This window comes from Podarcis gaigeae (assembly GCF_964106915.1).
Source record: "Podarcis gaigeae genome assembly, chromosome: 15".
NCBI classification, from domain to species: Eukaryota; Metazoa; Chordata; class Lepidosauria; order Squamata; family Lacertidae; genus Podarcis; species Podarcis gaigeae.
In genome coordinates, this window is record NC_139692.1 from 43,063,364 (window position 1) to 43,083,482 (window position 20,119).

At 48.5% G+C, this 20,119-nt stretch overlaps 2 protein-coding genes across 5 annotated transcripts in view; one reads left to right on the forward strand and one right to left on the reverse strand.

The window, feature by feature from the left end:
* ZSWIM7 (zinc finger SWIM-type containing 7) overlaps window positions 1-20,119 on the forward strand; it is a 70,970-nt gene that overhangs the window by 42,205 nt on the left and 8,646 nt on the right. The window contains exons 7-8 of the mRNA XM_083715318.1: window positions 8,638-8,816; window positions 19,500-19,634. The gene's annotated coding sequence lies outside the window, so the exon portion shown is untranslated. The remainder of the gene's footprint in view (window positions 1-8,637; window positions 8,817-19,499; window positions 19,635-20,119) is intronic.
* SPECC1 (sperm antigen with calponin homology and coiled-coil domains 1) overlaps window positions 10,518-20,119 on the reverse strand; it is a 105,196-nt gene continuing 95,594 nt past the window's right edge. For 3 of the 4 annotated variants that reach the window (XM_083715027.1, XM_083715029.1, XM_083715028.1), the window contains 2 exons: window positions 19,124-19,183; window positions 10,518-15,661 (listed from right to left, as the gene is read on the reverse strand). In XM_083715027.1, coding sequence (XP_083571153.1) covers window positions 15,572-15,661; window positions 19,124-19,183 — 150 coding nt within the window. In that variant the 3' untranslated portion in view covers window positions 10,518-15,571. The remainder of the gene's footprint in view (window positions 15,662-19,123; window positions 19,184-20,119) is intronic. The other variant, XR_014558461.1, reaches the window with a different exon arrangement.

Sequence of the window (20,119 nt, forward strand, 5' to 3'; positions counted from 1 at the left end):
AACAAAAGCCAGCAATGAAAAACCAATATCCATATATACTTCGCCAAGCTTTTGCTGGCAGCCAAAGGCTCAGAGCCAATATATTCAGATACTTTCATTTATTTACTTGACATTCCTTAAAATTCTTACTCAGCGGAACCTCTCCCAGTGACTTGCTCTTTTATCGCTTCTGTTTTGCAACAAATAGATAGGGGATAAGAAATAATCCGGCTGCTGCTTTATAAGCAAATATTGATAATGATTAAAACAATACATATAACGTGATGAAGCAGAGATGTCTGAGCCAAGCCATCAGAAGGGAGAGGCAGGAAAAACTGGTTGTCCTCAGCTTTCCACCCTGCTCCGCGTCCTGTCAGTTTTCGGGATATTTCCAGCAAGTTTAAATTAAGTTAACAAAATTTGGGTTGATTAATTGTATGAGTGTTGCTTGACTGAACTTTTCAATTTGACTAAACCTTAAGAATAACTTCCTGATGGTAGGAGCAGTTTGACGGTGGACTCTCCTTCCCTAGAGGATTTTAAACAGAGATTGGAAGGCCATCTGCCAAGGGATCCTTTAGCTAGGATTCCTGCATTGGCAGGGGGTTGAGCTGCATGATCCTTTGGGATCCCTTCCCTACAGTTCTATGTTTCTATTATTCAGTCTGCGCAGGAAGAAGCCTGTCGACGGCTGTTAGCTGCAAGGGCTGTGTGGAGCTTTCAGTCCAGAGGCAGTCTATCATCAAATATCAGTTACGGGAGAGCAATGGATGCTGGAATCGGGCCTTTGGTGTGGTGACAGATGCCCTTTGGAACTGAAACTGTACATCAGACAGGCGCTCTCTCCGTGGGATCTCACATTTGCTAAAGGCTTTCTTCTGTCAACAAGAGGCTTGTTTCTGCAGCCGCACAAGCAAACCCTTCTCTCCAACCTCCATCCAGGCAAGAAATGAGGGAGGACAAGAACCAGTGCCAGATTTACGTACAGTGGTACCTCAGGTTACATTAGCTTCAAGTTACATACGCTTCAGGTTACAGACTCCGCTAACCTAGAAATAGTACCTCGGGTTAAGAACTTTGCTTCAGGATGAGAACAGAAATCGTGCTCCGGTGGCAGCAGGTGGCCCCATTAGCTAAAGTGGGGCTTCAGGTTAAGAACAGTTTCAGGTTAAGAACGGACCCCCAGAACGAATTAAGTCATAGAATCATAGAGTTGGAAGAGACCACAAGGGCCATCGAGTCCAACCCCCTGCCAAGCAGGAAACACCATCAGAGCACTCCTGACATATGGTTGTCAAGCCTCTGCTTAAAGACCTCCAAAGAAGGAGACTCCACCACGCCCCTTGGCAGCAAATTCCACTGCCAAGCAGCTCTTACTGTCAGGAAGTTCTTCCTAATGTTTAGGTGGAATCTTCTTTCTTGTAGTTTGGATCCATTGCTCCGTGTCCGCTTCTCTGGAGCAGCAGAAAACAACCTTTCTCCCTCCTCTATGTGACATCCTTTGTGCATGCACACGAAAGCTCATACCAAGAACTGACTTAGTTGGTCTTTAAGGTGCTACTGGAAGGAATTTTTTTTGTTTTGACTATGGCAGACCAACACGGCTACCTATCTGTAACTGATCCTTTGATATATTTGAACATGGCTATCATATCACCCCTTAACCTCCTCATCTCCAGGCCAAACATGCCCAGCTCCCTTAGCCGTTCCTCATAAGGCATCGTTTCCAGGCCTTTGACCATTTTGGTTGCCCTCCAGTTTGTCAGTGTCCTTCTTGAACTGTGGTGCCCAGAACTGGACACAGTACTCCAGGTGAGGTCTGACCAGAGCAGAATACAGTGGCACTATTACTTCCCTTGATCTAGATGCTATACTCCTATTGATGCAGCCCAGAATTGCATTGGCTTTTTTAGCTGCCGCGTCACACTGTTGGCTCATGTCAAGTTTGTGTACTTAACACAAGTACTTAACCCGAGGTACCACTGTGTAAGCTAAACAAGCTGTAGCGTAGGGCCCCACTCTCTTGGGGGCCCTCTAAAAAATTAAAGGGAAAAAACTGGATGTACATTTCCAAAATATAAGATAAAATACAAATAAAATAAAACCTACATACAGCAACAGCGTTTTGTGTTGTGTAGGCTCCTAGGATGTAAGTAATGGGCCCCACCTGCTAGCCTGCTCCCTAAAATATAACTGGTTCTTAATTGTGCTTCAGTTCGACAGTTACTTGGATAAAATACATATTTTGTTATGTGTAAATGGCTTTAGATACCTATTAGATTCACAAATTACTGTAAAGCATATATTCAACCCCCCTCCCAAAAAAACAGCGACGATTTGTTGTTGAAAAAGGACAGCTGGACATAAAAAGGACAGCCGTTCCCTTCAGGGCCCTCATCAAACCTAAATCCAGCCCTGACAAGAACCAACACCCAAGGGTGCCACAAAACAGGGCTGGCATGGGGGCGTGGCTCTGCAGGGGGTGTGGCCTGAGGGTGAGTCTGAGGGCCGGGCAGAGAGGTATGGAGGGCCACATATATATTTTTTTACCTCCAAGGGAGAGGCCCACCATCCCCGGCTTACGTGTGAAGATGGCGCATGTTGCACAGACGAGTGTGGGAAATTAAAGACCCCTCCACTGAGAGGCAGACGGGCGAAGAGGGCAAACCAGTCTTCCCATTCCCAGATACAGAAGTCGACAGGATAGACGCAGGGGGTTTATTTTTACCACACTGGAGACAAGTCAGGGTCCTCCGCGGCACATAAAGGAGGCAGCCGTCTAGCTCAGTGAGCACAAGTTATAGAAACATGGGACTGGAGAGCTTGTAGGCACCCCAGGGGTCATCTAGCTCAACCCCCTATGGGGAGGGAATCACAGCGAAAGGATCCCTGGCAGATCCCCCCCCCCCCCGCTTAGAAACCTCCAACGAAGGAGGGAGTCCGTTCCACTCCGAAAGTCTTTCCTGCATCCGACTCCAGCTGCAAACTCCTCCTCCCCGTCCAGAATCTGCCTTGTGTTTACAGTGGTACCTCGGGTTAAGAACTTAATTTGTTCCGGAGGTCCATTCTTAACCAGAAACTGTTCTTAACCTGAAGCACCACTTTAGCTAATAGGGCCTCCCGCTACCGCCGCGCGATTTCTGTTCTCATCCTGAAGCAAAGTTCTTAACCTGAGGTAATATTTCTGGATTAGTGGAGTCTGTAACCTGAAGCATCTGTAATCTGAGGTACCACTGTATTTACGAATGGATTGAGCGGACAAGAGCAAGATTGGGTCCAACAGTCATGAAGGCTGTTTCTTCATGTGCCGTAGAGAAAAGAGAGGGACTGATGGTGCTCTTCCTCCTAGGAAGGGAGCCCATCTAAGGAGAAGGAAAACTCTGATCCTAAACTTCTGTTTCTTCGGGAGAAGAAAAGGTTAAAATGTAAACCAAGGGTAGGCAACCTAAGGCCCGGGGGCCAGATGTGGCCCAATTGCCGTCTCAATCCAGCCCGCGGAATCAGTGTGTTTTTACATGAGTAGAATGTATGCTTTTATTTAAAATGCATCTCTGGTTTATTTGTGGGGCCTGCCTGGTGTTTTTACATGAGCAGAATGTGTGCTTTTATTTAAAACGCATCTCTGTGTTATTTGTGGGGCATAGGAATTGGTTCTTTCTTTTTTTTCAAAATATAGTACGGCTCCCCACATGGTCTGAGGGTCAGCCCACAGCTAAAAAAGGTTGCTGACCCCTGGTGTAAACCCAACACAAATGTGGAGTCCCTGAGACAGTGGGGTGGTGTATTGTACACCCCAAAACTCCTGCAACCAGATGGGTGTCAAACGTCTTGCTCTGCTTTCCTTTGGGCCACTTCAGCGAGGCCGAGAGGGGGGTCTTGTCGTCTGGCCAGCCCAGCACCCCCAGACCCACTGCCCAGACTTGCAGCCCAGGGAGGTCACTTCACTGCTGCTAGCACAGCAATCTGACTTCACCCCCGAAGGCACACTCCATTGTCTCTCAAGCCATGCAGATGCCAACAACTTTGGCATCCATATCTCCCCCTTTTTCTCCATGGAGCTTGAGGTGGAACGCTGTTCGTCCTCATTTCCACCCCCACAACGATCCTGTGAGGGGTCTGGCCCAAAGTCACCCCCCAGTGACCTTCACAAAGGACGAGTGGGGATTTGGAACCCCCCCAGTCCTTTTTTTAAAAAAAAATACATTTTTATTGATTTTATAATATATCAGTTCCAACAGTCATACAACATATCTTCTCACTTTATACAATATTTTAGACTTCCGTCAACACCTCTGATGATTTTCCTTTCTTAATCACTTATTCTGCATTTCTTAATTTCTATATTATCCTTAACTAATCATTCTTTTCATAGTCTTTCTTGTAATATTTCAAATAATCCACCTCACAAAACTTCTTGCAATCCTACTAGCCTAATCTGTTCATCACAATTACTTTTCAAATAATTCATATATTTACTCCAGTCCTCTAAGAATCTCTGATCTTGCAGGTTTCAAATCCTTCCTGTTAATTTATCTTATTCTGCATAGTCCATGAACACACACACCCCCCGCAAGTCCTAACCCGACACCCTAAACGCTGCCCCACACCGGCTCTCCAAGCGAAGGTTAGGCCTAACGATAGGGCCGGCTCTCTTAAGTCCCTGGACTTGAGGAGATCTTTGGCATTTGATCTTGTAGGAGCCGGTTTGCAGATTCAACGGATGTGGCTGTCATCGATGGACGATTTCGCTTGGGTCGAGCCGCTCCCCAGCCGCAGACCGGAGAGATCCCGTTTTTCCTCACCATTCCCTCTCCGACATAGTCATGGGAGAGAGATTTATTTGCCTCATTCGGAGAGCTTGCCTCTTTTGCCCTCCCTTTCTTTGTGTGTGTGAGTCAGTGATTCAACCCACCCCGAAGAGTTTTGCAATGACCTGATCTCACACACGCACGACTCTCCAGAAGGGACTGTTTGAAAGATCAGCTCGGAGCACAAAGATCACAGTGATGAGAGGGTGATCTTGTTGGCTGGGGGTCTCCCTTGTGGAAAGATGCTGCTGGAATTATTTAACAAGGCTGCATCATTCAGCCTGTTCATTTGCCATACAGTGGCAAAGGGAAGATTGTTACGGTAGCTATTCAGGGTGTAGCTCATTGATTAAGTCGGCAAGTGTTTGAGTTGATTAAGCGGGCATTTAAAAGAAGGCAAAAGACCCTCAACCTGCAAGAAGGCAGGACGCTTTGGGGCCAGTTGATTAAGTGGGCAAATGTCCAGGTTGATTAAGTGGACATTTAAAAAAAGTGCAAAAGCCAATCAAGAGGGCTAGAAGCCTTGCCCCTTTCACAAGGCCGGTGGTGACCATTCAATGCCAAAGCAGTTTGCTTCTTAATTGGCGTCTTTTTAAAGCTGGGCAAAAGTTGTCCTTCGTTCCTGCCTCCCTGACTCTGTGCTAGTGCCGGCGTTTCCCCGCGGTGCCATGAAAAGGTTGCGCTCGCTGCAGATTTTATTGGCTGCCCTGATTTCAGTTTGGTGTTGTGCTGTAAACAGCCTTCAGAGAGACCTTTGCCGTTTGGTGTGGTGATAAAAAAGAATGAGAGAAGGGAAGGGAAAGAGGCCGCGAGGGCTACTGCCAGGTTTATTTCTTTTTAAGGATTTATGCGAGTGTGTGAAGCAGGCTGGCCCTATCAAACGGCTGCTAGCCGTGATAGCTCCATGAAGCCTCCATATCCAGGCACAGTCTATCTGCTAAACGCCAGCTGTTGAAGCAAAAAGCCAGGGGAAGCTGATGCCTCGCTTGGGGGCTTCCAGCTGGGCACTGCTGGCAAACAGGCCTGTGGACTGATCTCTCTATCTTCCAATATACATTAAAACGTAAGGTGTCGTCGCACACTGCAGCGTGGGGAAAGGCCAGTTCAGGTGAGGCCCTTCAGTCAGTGGTTTAGTAAAAGGGAGTTGGGAGGGGAGGGCGTTGGGCAGTCTATGGAGAAATAGGGAAGGGGTGAATGAGGTGGAAAGGTAAGGGGTTGTTAATAAGAATAATAATAATAAATACTACTACTAATAATAATTTATCTATACCCTGCCCATCTGGCTGGGTTTCCCCAGCCATTCTGAACGGCTCCCAATAGAATATTAAAAACACAATAAAACATCAAACATTTAAAACTTACCTAAACAGGTCTGCCTTGTTTCATTTTTATTAATTTATTGCATTTATATCCCACTTTACCCCTTCAAGGAGCTCAGACCACTACGCCATGCTGGTGTGGTCTTGCATGTAACTTGGCCCTGAGCTGCATAGGCACCAGTGGAGAGGCAGAGTGGTGTAGTGGTTAGCGTGTCAGACTAGGACCTTGGGAGACCCTGGTTTGAATCCCCACACTTTGCTGTGTGTAGAGTGAGCCAGGGGAAGCTGCCAGAGGGGTTGGCGAGAGGAGAGGGTGTGTGTCTATGAATATGTCAGTCTGGATAGCTCAGCTGGTCAGAGTGTGGTGCTCTTAATGCCAAGGTTTCAGGTTCAATCCCTGTATGGAACAGCTACGTATTCCTGCATTGCCGGGGGCTGGACTAGATGATCCTTGGGGTCCCTTCCAACTCCGCAGTTCTATGATTCTATTGTATTTAAAGCGGCAGCGGCAGCAGACATGCCAAGAGGATGTTCCTGCACGCAGCTGGGACCAGGGGTGGGTGGGCGGGAATCCCCGAATTTCAACAAATTGGATGGAGAAGGAAGGAAATGGTTACTCAAAACGCCCTTCTCATTTGCAAAAAAAAAGTTGTGAATTACTTTGCTTCTAATGCCTTTCTCCCTTCCCCGAACAGAAATCACATCATTTTATTTATTATTATTATTGTTTCATTTTATATTTATTAAACTTTTATACTGCTGTCCATCCGAGGACCAAAGGGTGATTTAAAATGTAAAAAAACCCAAAAACAACTAACGTAGATTTTGGAGAGTTTCGGGTGCGAAGTTCCATGCCAGATTTCTCAAATCCAGACTGGGCAGATGTTGGCAGTGCTGCAAATGTTGCCGCACTACAACTCCCATCATCCCTGGCCGTGCTGGTTGCTGGGAGTTGGAGTCCGACAACATCTGGAGAGCCACAGGCTCCCCATCATTGAATCAGAGCCACCTTCCTCAACCTGGTGCCCTCTGGGTGGTGGTGACTGGCAACTCCCATCCATCCTGGCCAGATGTTTTACCCAGAGCTCCTGGCATTGACAGGAGTTGCAGGTCCAAAACATCTGGAAAGCACCGCGTATGAGAAAGGTGCTGTTAGAGGATTGTGTATCAGGTCGAGACAGAGCCTCTTGGAGGGTGTAGATGGCTTCGCAAGTAGCAAAGTTCCCATCAGTGTGGTTTCCCCGCCTGAGACACACCGGCACTTCGCACAGTCAGAACAAAACAGAGCAACCAAAAAGGTACAAATGGATGACTTTGCAAAAGAAGGGCTCTGCGCACTTCTCTCCCAGAAATGGAAGCTGAGATGTCAGCTTTTGCCAGTATAAATTGACTGAGTTGGAGCCATCAGCGACTTTTAACCATGCCTGCTGAGTGGAACTTCCATATTCTAGCACAGTCTATCTTGAGATTGCGAGTTCCCCAGAGAGTTGCCTGATGCCCCCTTCAGCACCGTTTTTCATAGGGTTACTTATTTAATTGGTGGCTTAAAAAATATATATTTGTGTGCTTTCAGTTATCCCTGTTTTATTCTGGGAGTTTCCTTGGGTCCTGCACTAGGAGAAAGGCTGGATATAAATAAAATAAATTACTCTCCTAATTTATTCCTGTATTGCAGGAGTTTGGACTACATGAGCCTTAGGGTCCCCTCCAACTCTCCAAACCTCCACCCTTTCCTTCAAGCCTGAGAATGATTGTTCTCTTGTGTTTTTCCAGCCCCCGGAGAAGGAAATTGGTTGAAATATGAGCTGCCTCTGTCATTTCCAGAAGAGGCAAACCAGTTTGGGTTATGTAAGCGTTTGCAACGGCTGCCAATGAATTTAGGATACCTGGCCTCAGGTGTTGGAGCCGAACCTGGAATGGAGTTGCCAAACTCGTGACTCATTTCACCGTTGAGCTGCTTCTTTCTACCTGTCGATCCCTTTTTCCCTGCAATGGCAGCCGGTCCGTTAGGGCAAATGGGTCACTGCCCCACAGACCTCCGACTGCCCTCGCCAACTCTCACTTGCCCTGCCTTGTTTCTCAAAACCAAGCTGGCAAGTGGCTCTGGGTGTCAGCCTCCTCCTCCTCCATCTCTGTGTCTCAGGAGGAAGAAACTAGGACGAGCTGGCTCTGCCTCTTGTTGTCTGTGGCTCTCTTTGGGGTCCCTGCCCCACCAGCCCCAATGGGCACCAGCCACCAGGGGAGCATTGGAAGAGGCTGGTGGATCAGGCCAATGACCCATCAAGTCCTGCATCCCACTCTCACAGAATCATGAGGACTAGGACCGTGCCTCTCAAAAACAAAAGCGAGCTTCTTTGCAAGCTGAATTCTGTAGCTATTGTAAATTTTTTAAAAAAATGTCCTCATGGAAATTCATCAGGATTTTAGGGTGAATTTCTAATATACACACGTCTGTAAGCAGTTTGCCCCAATGTGCTCACTTTTTGCAAATGTTTTTTTAATGTTCTTTTATGAATATTTGCATTTTTTAGGCGTGCCTTACCCTGCCCTGTGCTTTTTTTGCACACATCGCTTGACTGGAGAACTGCAGAATTCTGAGAAGCGTGAATTTCAACGGGCGGCTGCATTTCCAGTTCACGCATGGCTTTCAGGAAGTGCGAATTGAGGCATCGCTGCCTCTGAACACAAACGGAACCACGTTTCTCCCCAGGTAAGGCTGGAGATAAGACTCCCCGTTTGCCAACCGGAGAGCAGCTACCCGTCAGTGTAGGCAGTATTGAGCTAGGTGGACCATTGTTCTGACTCCCCACAAGGCAGAGTTCTTTCATCTGGTTGGTCTCATCACAACACAGAACGTGGGCGCTGAGATCTTCCCACTAGGCTAAGGATGCTTTGAGTCGCTTTGCTCTCATGAGCAAGACTTCAAGGTGGGCTATTTTGGTGCCTTTGCAAATGACACCCTGGGGCTGTCCTGACGGCTCCCCAGGGGGTCCAGTTTCCTCTTTCAGCCACAGACTTCTGGGCAATGACACATTGTCATATGAAGATTTAGCACAGACTGAGAAAGAGCTGTAGGGTAGGGTAGGGTCATCTACACCAACTCTCTGCCATGCACCCCCCCATACCTGTTCATGCAGGCCTAGCAGCTGCACGCAACACATCTGGTGGCACAATACGTCATTCATGTGGATGTTATAGTTGCCACTGCCTCGCCCACCCCTGCCCCAGAACATCTGTTTCCTGCATACCATGGGAGAATGAAATTTGCAGGTGGCCGTGGGACCAGGAGAACTGATGCTGATGCAGCATGGTGACTGAGGCGCATGCACACACACGCTTGAACATGCCTCCTGGTCCATCACATCAAATGCTTCTGCACAAGCCACACAGAACACAAAGTGGTGGTGGTGTCCAATCACATTGGGGTATGAGACTTATTTTTACATCTCTCTGTTGTTGGCCACTTGTCATATCAGTTCAACATGTCAGCGCAACTGTATTTCCCCCCCACCTCCAAGCAATTTGGAAATTTAGAAAACAGCGAGTGGTAATGTAATCTAAGGTTCAGGCGTGTTGGCTAAAAGGTGAGACCTCCGTGGCTGAAACGCATCTGGCTTTTCTGGTAAGAGATCAGGGGTTCCCACCTGTGGTTCTTGAGCTCAACTCAGGTGGTCGGTGGCATGTCTGTGGATTTGTAGTTGGAAAATACTGAATGTTCACATACTGATTTTAAAGGGACACAGGAGTTTGACGAGGAGTTATGCATTTGGACATACTGTTTTGTTTCACTCCTCATATTAAAGTGTCAAATTATTTATTTTAGGAGTTAAGCGTTAGGTAGCAGCTGCTTGCACAATTTATAGCTTTAATGCTTTGCAATTCATTGATTTGTGTTTTATCCTGGCTTGTTGACAAGTCTCTCTATCACCCCCCCTTGCAAATGTCTTGGTCAGCAATAATACCTTGTAGGGTTGTTGTAAGAATGGCAAGGGAATATATTTCTTACCTGCTCCTGTTATTCAAGGAGGTGTGGTCAGTACTTTTTAAAAAAAGAAATCTAATTAAATTGGAGTTAATTGCCCCGACATTGGTTATGTGTATATGTTTTGAATATTTAGAAGGCTGCCATCCTATTTACCTGGGAGCAAGTCCCATCTGGCTCAATGGAACTTACTTCTAAGTAGACTCTGTCCCAGTCTGCACTCTACATTGGAAGCAGTATCCTACTACCTTATACAGTTATAGCTCCCCCCGCAAATAATCCTGGGAACTGTAGGATGCTGTTAAGGGTGCTGAGAGTTGTTAAGAGAGCTACAATTCCCTGTGTGTCCTGGGAAGAAGGACTAACAGTTTAAACCACTCAGGAATGACAGGATGCAGCCTAGACAAGAGCAGCACCAAAAGCCAAGTGTCAGAAACCAAAGGCATTTATTAGAAATATTATGCAGACCCTGCACCCAATGGTTCAGTAATGTTAATCTTCTTTAAATAAAAACATTGGCAGTCGCACATCCTCGACCGTTGAAGTCTCCGAGGGCCTGTACATTCTAGTGTGCTCTTGGTGTATAAATAAGATGGTTTTGCTCTCCGGCGGGAACAGTTCAGACTTGAAGCACCCTGGCCAGGCCAAGAGAGAGGTCCGGTATTTGTTTTTTTAATAACGCTCACAAACAAAATGATGAACAAACAAAATGTATCTGGAAGTTGGCACGTGTAAAGGCTAAAAAAATAAAGATAATAGAAGGCAGGGCAGGGATCCAGAATCTGTTAGCTCTCCCAAAACAGGTTAATAAGCAGAGGAAAGGACTCTGTTCGTTCACTGCCAGTTGGAGTCGATCGATGGCATATTGGAAAGATCATTAGCACCTGCAGACACCAGCCATTCTAGTTGGGACACCTGCTCAGGAGTCATTTGGGTTTTTACAAAATTATGGGGTGGGGTGGGGGGCTCCAGCATCTCTCCAGATGTCAGGAACCCCCGGGCCTTATCCTGCTCGCTTGTTGCTCCTGCTGGGATCCAGTGAAATCCGCAGCCCACAGATGTCCATGCCCAATTCCCTGCATTATATTATGGGGTGCATTTCACTGGAGAAGCATGTAAGATGGGCTGGGAGAATCCTTCAAGTGAGGAGGGTCTCCTGGAGGTGTTGTTGGGGACTCCCAAAGGCCACCAGCCGGCACAGCTGCCAGGGATGATGGGATTTCAGAGTCCAATATCTGGAGGAACACTGGGCTCCCCCCATCCCTGGCCTACAGTCACACGACCCCCAATGCTCCTATGTCAAGGACGGTGCCCCCCTTGGCATCATTTGGGGAAAGGTGGGCGCAGGTTGATGCGGCCACCTAGTGTTGTGTGGAGGAACAAGCTAATAGGCCACCCTCTGGCTTCAGCCGCAGTAGGAGGAGTGGAAAGTGCCTGAATAAAACCCTGCACAGGTGGACCCTAAATTGAGGAGGGTTGAAAAGAGAAGCAGCAGGCTTTGAAATCTGGCGGCATTTCAGTGACTGAGAACCTCGGGGAAATTAAGCTCAGTGTCACCCTGGATTTCTATTCCTGCACCTCATTTTGGGATGGGGAGGGAGAATGAGGTGGAGTCCTAAGGAAAATGGGGACTTTAGGGGGAGGAGATACAGACACACACAACCTTGTCTATCTTCCCAACCTTCAAGAGCAAGGGAAGTAGATTCAGAACCTGCCCCTAAAACATTCCCTTCAAGATGCTAGGCCTCAAGAGACCAGGAGGCTGGTGGCGCCTCTGGCAAAGAACCTGCCCAGGCTTCCTTCGGACACCTCAGCTCAGCATTACTGACAAAACCGATACAGACAAAACTCCCATTCTGACACGGACATTTCAAACACCTCATCTGCTCTCCTTGCAACTGTTACAGGTGCAAAACCACGCCTCGCTTTGCTCTGGAACCTCCTTATTCCCATAGCTGTCACCGTTTCCCTTTTTTAAGGGAAATTCCCTTATCCCAAAGAGGATTCCTTTCAAGAAAAGGGAAAAGTTGACAGCTATGCTTCTTCCCCCTGCTTTTCTGGAGGCAAAACCAAACCGGACCTTCAGGGTGACCAGACGCGAACCCTCACTCACTTCCCGCCTTTCCTCCATCTCTTGCTCCAACTGAGGTGCACAGCAAAGCCAACAAACCTCCCTTTCCCAGCGCCCCCCCCCCCCCCCGGTAAACCATATTTCTGATGCACTCCAACACCTGGACACTCAATGGCCCAGAAACATTAACCTTATAGGCATATATATCTCTCTCACACACACAGCTTTGCCAACTAATGTTTACGAGACAGTCTGAGGGACCGGTTTAAATGAAGCGGGATGAAGCTGTCCTGAAAGGACCTCAGACTTTTTTGCCCCTGCCTGCCTCACACGTAACGACAGACCTCCTCTTAAAGTAGAGAAAATGGCAAAATGCAGACAGCAGCACAGAAATCTCCTTTCCCCTGCAGATCACGGGGCAGTAACATCAGAGGCTGCAATCACAGGGACCTCCAGAAGTTGCTGGAATACTATTCAGCCTTAACTGATGCTGGCTGCAAGGGGCGGGTGGGAGTTTGGGTACCATTATGCCTAGAGGGCCCCCCCACTGTCTACCTTGTGGGGTTCTTGTTCCATCTACTCATGGCTACAGACCTTGGCGTTGGACGCAACTCACTAAAGGAACCGTACTTTTCCTCGACCACAGGAAATTCCCTCCCCACAGCACCTGACTCCCCCAAGTTAAAGATCTGTTTGCCTGATGAAAATGCAAAGGTGGTGTGCCACTTCCTTTAACCCGGTGGCACGTTTTCTCCATAGAAGATGGCAAACGATTTTGGAATGACTGGATGATGTCTGGAGACTGGCAGGTTTTGACTAGGAACCATGAGGACTAGCGCCGGACATCTGAAAGTCTTCAGGCAGAAACCTTACACCAGGCCTGCCTGAAGTCTTCTTTCCACAGCCGTTGGGATGTCAAAGGGGAGAAGGGGCTTTGGATGGGAAGGAGAGACCCAAACAAAGTGGGGGAAGCTCAGCTCAAGCCAAAACCAAAAGCGGGGAAAGAGATTGATGTTCTCTCACTGATGAGATGAACTGGGCTGGGAGGCAGCGGCAGAAAGTGAGGCCTCCTCCTTTGGCAAAGCGAACAACTTCAAGCAATTATTTGGCACCTTCAACTTCGTATCCAGTAACAGAAAACACACGATGATAATTTGGGTGTGCAGGCTGTCCTCCAAACCCTCTGTGACCTTATGGTGGGATGTCTAACACATCTCCTGCAGAGCCACGGGGCACGGAAGAAGCGGCAGCAGATGTGGGCGATGTGGGCATCTGCTCACAAGGCCTCGTGGCAAGGAAGCGCTTCCTTCACAGCATCCTCTAGGGGACCCTGGGGTTCGTGCCCACGGGTCATGTCACCCACACACAACACTCCCGTGACAGGCTTTGCCTCCCGAGTCTCAGAAAGGAGCCAGCGAGTCACACCAAAGCGGCAAGGAGGAAATTCTACCGAGCCAAAGGAAGCGCCACTTGTGTTTGTGACCTGGTGGCCTTCAGGTGCTCCTGATGCCAGCCAAGGAGGTTTCGTGGTGGCCCTTGGGTGACACGCAGGTGTCGTGAAACGGGGCTGGGGAAGGTCAGTGCATTTGGCGCTGCCAACCCTGGCTTTCACCCACACAGGTCATCGACTCAACGCTTCAAGCTCACACTTAAAGGGCACCTGAGTCCTTGCAGAGAAGCCCTCAGTCCTGCATGAATTTTCAGGCTTTTGACGCCGCATAAATCAGCTGTGCTGAGGCTCCCTTGTGAGCTAAGGACAAGTCACTTTCAACAGGAAGTTAACTTGCAGATTTTCAGAGACTTCCCCTCCCCTCACAGGCTTGCCAACTCTTCCCTCTTCTCCCCTGGAAGGGTTCCTGCGCTCTTAGCAGAAGCGCAGTAGGTGGAAATTCAACAGGTAAAGCTTTTGCCTTGTGTCTGCTCGGATGGGACAGACTTCCTGTTGGCACGGCTGTGAAAAGGGCAGGTGGGGTGTGGCAGGAAATTATTATTTTTTTGGCAACTCCAGATTTCCAAAAGCTGTTGGCCCCACCAGCCTCGCAAAGGCCATTGCCCCCCAAGAAAAAAAAATCTATCAGCATGTGCAGAACTCACCCTTTCACCCTCCAAAAAAAACCCCACATTGCCCCCACAACCTTTTCTCTCCACTACTCAAGCTAGCAACTGGTGCCTTTAAACCTGGGTATCAGGCATGGTCAGAGATGGTGGGAGTTTTAGTCCAGCAACTTCCTGTAGGCTGCAGATGTTCCCTGTGAATTAGACAAATAAGATGTCTGCAGCAACACAAGGAGGTTTGTGCAACAGAACACAACTCTTGCATCTCCTGCACCAACTTGGAGGCACTGGGGGGGGGGGGCGGGGAGAATTTTAGAAGGCACCGCTTCTCCCACTATTACGGAAAAGACACCAGCCCAAATCCCCGTGCAACGAGTTAAAGAGACAAGCAGTCTTTGTTCTGCAAAAAAACCCCAGCGGACTAAATCGGGCATCAAGGTGATCCAGTCACAACACAGATCCTGGGTGTGCAGGAGATCTGGGCCTGATAATGGCTTCCTCTAGCCTTGTGGAGCAACGATCAGAAGGGCTCCACCCTCCTCTCCTTGCATCCATAACTCAAGACAGTGCAGGTCCTGGATGGACAGAAGCCTATTCAGATCCCGACAGTCCCTAAATTAGTCCTGGGATGGGGGGAATTTGCAAAAGCCAAGATCAGCCTGGCTCTCTCTACCGTCCTACCAGCTGCATGAGACAGGGCCAAGGCAGCTGTCATTAGGGGAGGGGGGCCTTGTAAGGGGATTTTAAGTTTGGTGCTTTGTTTTTTCCAAAGATGCTGTCATGTTTCAAGGGGTCCTGGCTGTTCCACACAGCGCAGCCTGTTTCAGGAAGCCAGCCCACTCTGCTCTTTTCTTGAGCCTCCGGGGAGAAAAGTAAGGAAGCCTTTCCATGGGACCCATGAAGAGGGGAAGCCACAACCAGGTTTTGTGAAATTAAAGAGGGGGAAAGCAGCAACTTCTGATGCCCTTGGGGACCTGCAGAGGCTGTGCACAAGGCCACCAATTTGTCCGGCGACAAGGGGAGTTGTTCTCTGCCCCACAGCGCAGGGCACCCTGGGTGAAAAGGAGTCTTATTTGGCACGGTCAAGTATGGGGGAGATGTTATTTCCTGCGTCCCCCCCCCAAAAAAAAATAGTCCCAAGCCAAGCAGAGCCCCTCCACTCTGCTTCAGGCTGCAGGCCTGGGCTGGATCGTGGCCAGTCCTTTCTGGGGCCACGAGAAACGTCTGCCGGGGCCTCTGTCAGGCAGGATTGAAGGGGGAGGATCCCTTTAGTGTTTTCCTTTTAAAGTGATCTAGTGCGTTGCATGGTGTTCTTCAGACGCCTTCCTCCTCCTCCTCCTCCTCCCGGGTCCGGAACTCAGGTCTCAAAATATTTGTAGATTTGGGCGACGTACTGCATAACGCTCTGCCAGTCGGGGCGGTCCGTGTACATGATCTCGCTGAGCTCCTGTGACGGGAAGAGATGGCAGCGTCATTGGGAGGGAGGAAAACAAGGAAACGTAAAGCACTTTAGCTGCAGCAGGGGAACCAGAGGGTCATTCTGAACCCCCAGGGACAGTTAAAAGGCACAATGCAGGTGAAATCTCCTCCTCCCTATCCCAGTCTCCCAAAATATACCAGATCATCTTCATAGGAAGTTTGTAAATGTGTGAGTACATACATATTCATAGAATCAAAGAATTGTAGGGATGGAAGGGACCCTGAGAGTCATCTAGTCCACCCCCTGCAATGCAGGAATCCATGACAGATGGCCATCTGAACTCTGCTTTGAAACCTCCAACGAAGGAGAGTCCACCATCTCCACTGTCAATCAACTCTTCCCATAAGAAACACTGTCCAGTGCCGAGGGCCTTGTGGTGGTTCCCTTGCTGCAAGAACCAGGCAGAGGGCCTTCTCGGTAGTGGCACCTGCCCTGTGGAACCCCCTCCCACCAGATGTCAAAGAGAACAACAACTACCAGACTTTTAGAAGACATCTGAAGGCAGCCCTGTTTAGGGAAGCTTTTAATGTTTAATAGGCTATTGTATTTTAATATTTTGTTGGAAGCCCCCCCAGAGTGGCTGGGGAAACCCAGCCAGGTGGGCGGGGTATAAATAATAAATTATGATGATGGTGATGATGATGATGATATTTATCTGGAATCTCCTTTGTTGGTGGGAGCAGTAGAAAACAAGCTTTCTCCATCTTCCATGGATATTTGAAGGTGTCTCCCATACCTCCCTCTCAGTCTCCTCTCTTCCAGGCCAAGCCTGCCCAACACCCTCAGCCGCTCTCGTAACATTCTTCCTGTCTGCTGAAGCTTCTCAGTTCTTCCCTTGAAGCTCCAGAGAGAAAACTGGGTGGGGAGGAGCGGATCTCTGATCCCACGCACACACTGGACCCAACACATCTGAGCCCCAGGGAACGTGACGGCTTTCGCTTCCCCTCTCGCGGTAGCAAATGGAGTAGGGGGGCAGCCAGGAACAGCAGCACCCCCCCCCTCCTGTGCCGGAAGGGCTCCCTATCTGCTTGGCAAGGCTTTCAAGGAGGGAGTGGTAGCCAAGAGTAATTAAATCCCGGCCGTAAGTCTTTTAAAGAAATGAATTTGAAACGCACATACACCGAAGCTCACATAAAACGAGGGGGAACGGGACGGCGAATTGACGGTTGTGTGCCAGGAAGACTTGGTGATGGGGACAGAGAGCCGTGAGCACGTCAGGTTCCCCTGATTTGGGGAAGGTATTCAGGAGATGGAGGCAGGGAGAGTTCAACAGGGAGAGTTTGGCGGAGGGGCCCTCTGGGGTGGGGAGGGGAGGCTGGTTTTCAGCCGACAACAAGGCTTCTAGGGAGCTGGCAAGGAGTTGCAATACTTCTCTTCCAACTCTACAATTCTAAGATTCTATTAAAACTGCCCGAGGGCAGAGGGGAACCTTAGGGAACCTAAGGCAAGCCATCTTATATAGAGAGAGGCCCTTGGTCCATTGAGCTCAGTCTGGTCTGCACTGCAGCAGGAACTCGGCAGCGTTCCTGCCCTGCTTAGCAGTGCCGTCTGAACCTCCCGCATGCAAAGGGGGTGATCTGCCCCTGGGCTAAGGCCCTTCCTCCGAAAATAAGATTCCAGCCCTCATGGCTGAATCAGGAACACAGGAAGCACCTTAACAGAGTCAGACCGTTGGCCATCTAGTTTGATATTATCTGCACAGGACCTCTCTGGGGTCTCCAGCCCTTCCTGAAGTTGCTGGAGATGGTGAGGAAGGTTGCATGCTATGAGACATCTCACTTAATAATAATAATAATAATAATAATTTATTTATATCCCGCCCTCCCCAGCTAAAGTCGGGCTCAGAGCGGCTAACAACAGTAAAAATAGCACAGTTTACTTAAAATCACAGTCAATTAATTGAAATACATTCAAAAATCAATTCATTCTAAAATCAGAATCAAATCAATGGCAACCATTGGGCTAGAGTTCTACGAGGATCACCGAAGGAGGGGGTCAGACTGTGCCTTGGCCAAAGGCCTGGTGGAACAGCTGTGTCTTGTAGGCCCTGCAGAAAGATGTTAAGACCCTCAGGGCCCTTGTCTCTTGTGACAGAGCATTCCACCAGATAGGGGCCACAGCCGAAAAAGCCCTGGCTCTGGTTGAGGCCAGCCTAACCTCTCTGTGGCCTGGGACCTTCAAGATGTTTTTGTTTGAAGACCGTAAGGTCCTCCGTGGGGCATACCAGGAGAGGCAGTCCTGTAGGTACGAGGGTCCTAGGCCGTATAGGGCTTTAAAGGTTAAAACCAGCACCTTAAACCTGACCCTGTACTCCACCGGGAGCCAGTGCAGCTGGTATGGCACCGGGTGAATGTGATCCCGCGGTGAGGACCCCGTAAGAAGTCTCGCCACGGCATTCTGCACCCGCTGGAGTTTCTGGGTCAGTCTCAAGGGCAGCCCCACATAGAGTGAGTTAATGCACGCCGAGGTGTGTATTTCAGCCTGAGCAAGGTCTTGGCGACTCAAGGCTCACACCAACCCCTAGCCACATTGTCCCCCAATCTTAAGAAGAGCCCTGTAGCTGTGCAAAAAATTATTTGGAGCAGTGCGATGGGGCAAACGACTTTTTAGAAGCGATAACTCAACAGGTTTAGGAAGACAGCAAGAGCAAGGGTGCTTGGTGTGTTCCTGTTAGCCCCGTGATCTTTCGCACCTCTGCACCACAGCAAACATGTCTATGGCTGCAAACTTGAGCGAGTCATAGAAGAAGCAAAACGCGAGTAGCATTTTGCTCGCCCCCACATCGAAACCTGCGCAGGCAGAGTCAGAGCTAAGGTTGTACTGGGGGTGCTGGGTTCAAATTCCCTGGTCAGCTGTGGGATTTGCTGGGGATTGGCCTTAGGCGAATCGGTCTAGCCTCACAAGGCTGTCAGGAGGATAAAAACCAGCCCCAGGGAGGAACAGTGGACCATAAATGCCATAAAATAAATAGCTGTGCAGTCTGGGATTGAAGGCTGGCTTTTCTAAACCAAAAGGAGCAACAGATCTGAACTATCCGAGCTCTGAATCACAAAAACCTCGGTGGGTTCGGCAAACAACAGGAAACCCTCAACCAAGCATTTTCCTTTCTTTACGAGCTCAGAAACTCCCTGAAATTGACTGGCCGAGGAGATTCAGGATGATTAAAAGGGAGGGTCTTCCCCATGCAACCGCACTCTTTGACTTGTGGAACTAACAACCACAAGATGTGACGGCGGAAGATGGTCGCTGGTTTTAAAGTGGGAGATTAGATAAATGGAAGGGAGGGTGGAATGGATTTGAAGCCATGCTCCCGTTGCCCGTTTTCCTGCAGGTGCAAATATGACACACACACCCTCCGGTCCCCCACTGGCCTCATCCCCTCCAATGCTATATTGGCACAATGCATCTCCCCAGGACAAAAGCACTCACCAAGCTGGGTTTAATGCCAACGCTTTCGGCAGCCTGGAATGCCAAAAGGAGATTTCTTTTCTGTGGGGAAGGGGAGAGAAAGACAACAAATAGGTCAGGATAGAAGGGCTGTTTTCTCTGACATTAGCCTGCCCCCCCCTCCAGTTGCCATCAGACATTTGCCACGGGTACAGCTGTGGATGGGGAGGACATAGATTCTGTTTGCCTTTGAATGGGAAAGCTCCCCGATCGTTGCTTCCTAAAGCAATAAGCCAACCAAAACACCATGATTCTTTGAAACTTGCACTGCTCCGAATTTTGCAATGCAGTTTTCCAACCCCACAATGTGTGTTTATAGGGGAAAATTTTGCAAAATAAATTGCTTTTTTAAAAAAAGGTGAGAAATAGAGGGCTTAGGCGAGGTGCAAATGGCAAAGACCTCGCTGGGAACACAACCCACAACTGAAAGAAAACAGGCACTCCTTGATTCAAAACCCACAAACGGAAGTGAATTCAAGTATACATCAATCAGGTGAGAAGTAAGTTTCAGATTCTGCTTCTTCCTGGAAGACTTTATTATTGTAGCTACAGCAGAAAGGCACCCAGGTGGCCCTCCAGATATTTTTGGACTACTGTTATTAATTAAATTTCTTAGTTGCTCCCCCCCAATGCAACTGAAAGCAGCTTACAGCAAAAAATAAATAGCATATATTAAAAACCAAAGCACACACTCACAAAATCTAAATTTAAAAGGCCGGATCAATATTTTAAAATTTACAACTGTTATTAAAGGTTGGAACTACTTATAAATAACCAAACATTAACCTTATCATGTATTTTTATTTTATTAAAAAAAAAACTCGGGGCTGATTATATTTGAAACTCCTTGGGAATTGATGTCAGGCTCCGCCTTCACTGTCCTCTTTTTGGGGTCTGCCAAAATGTTTTCGTTTAGACAAGCCTGTCCAAAGGTTTAGAAAGCTGATGCAATTTAGTCTATTGTTATTTTAACTTTCT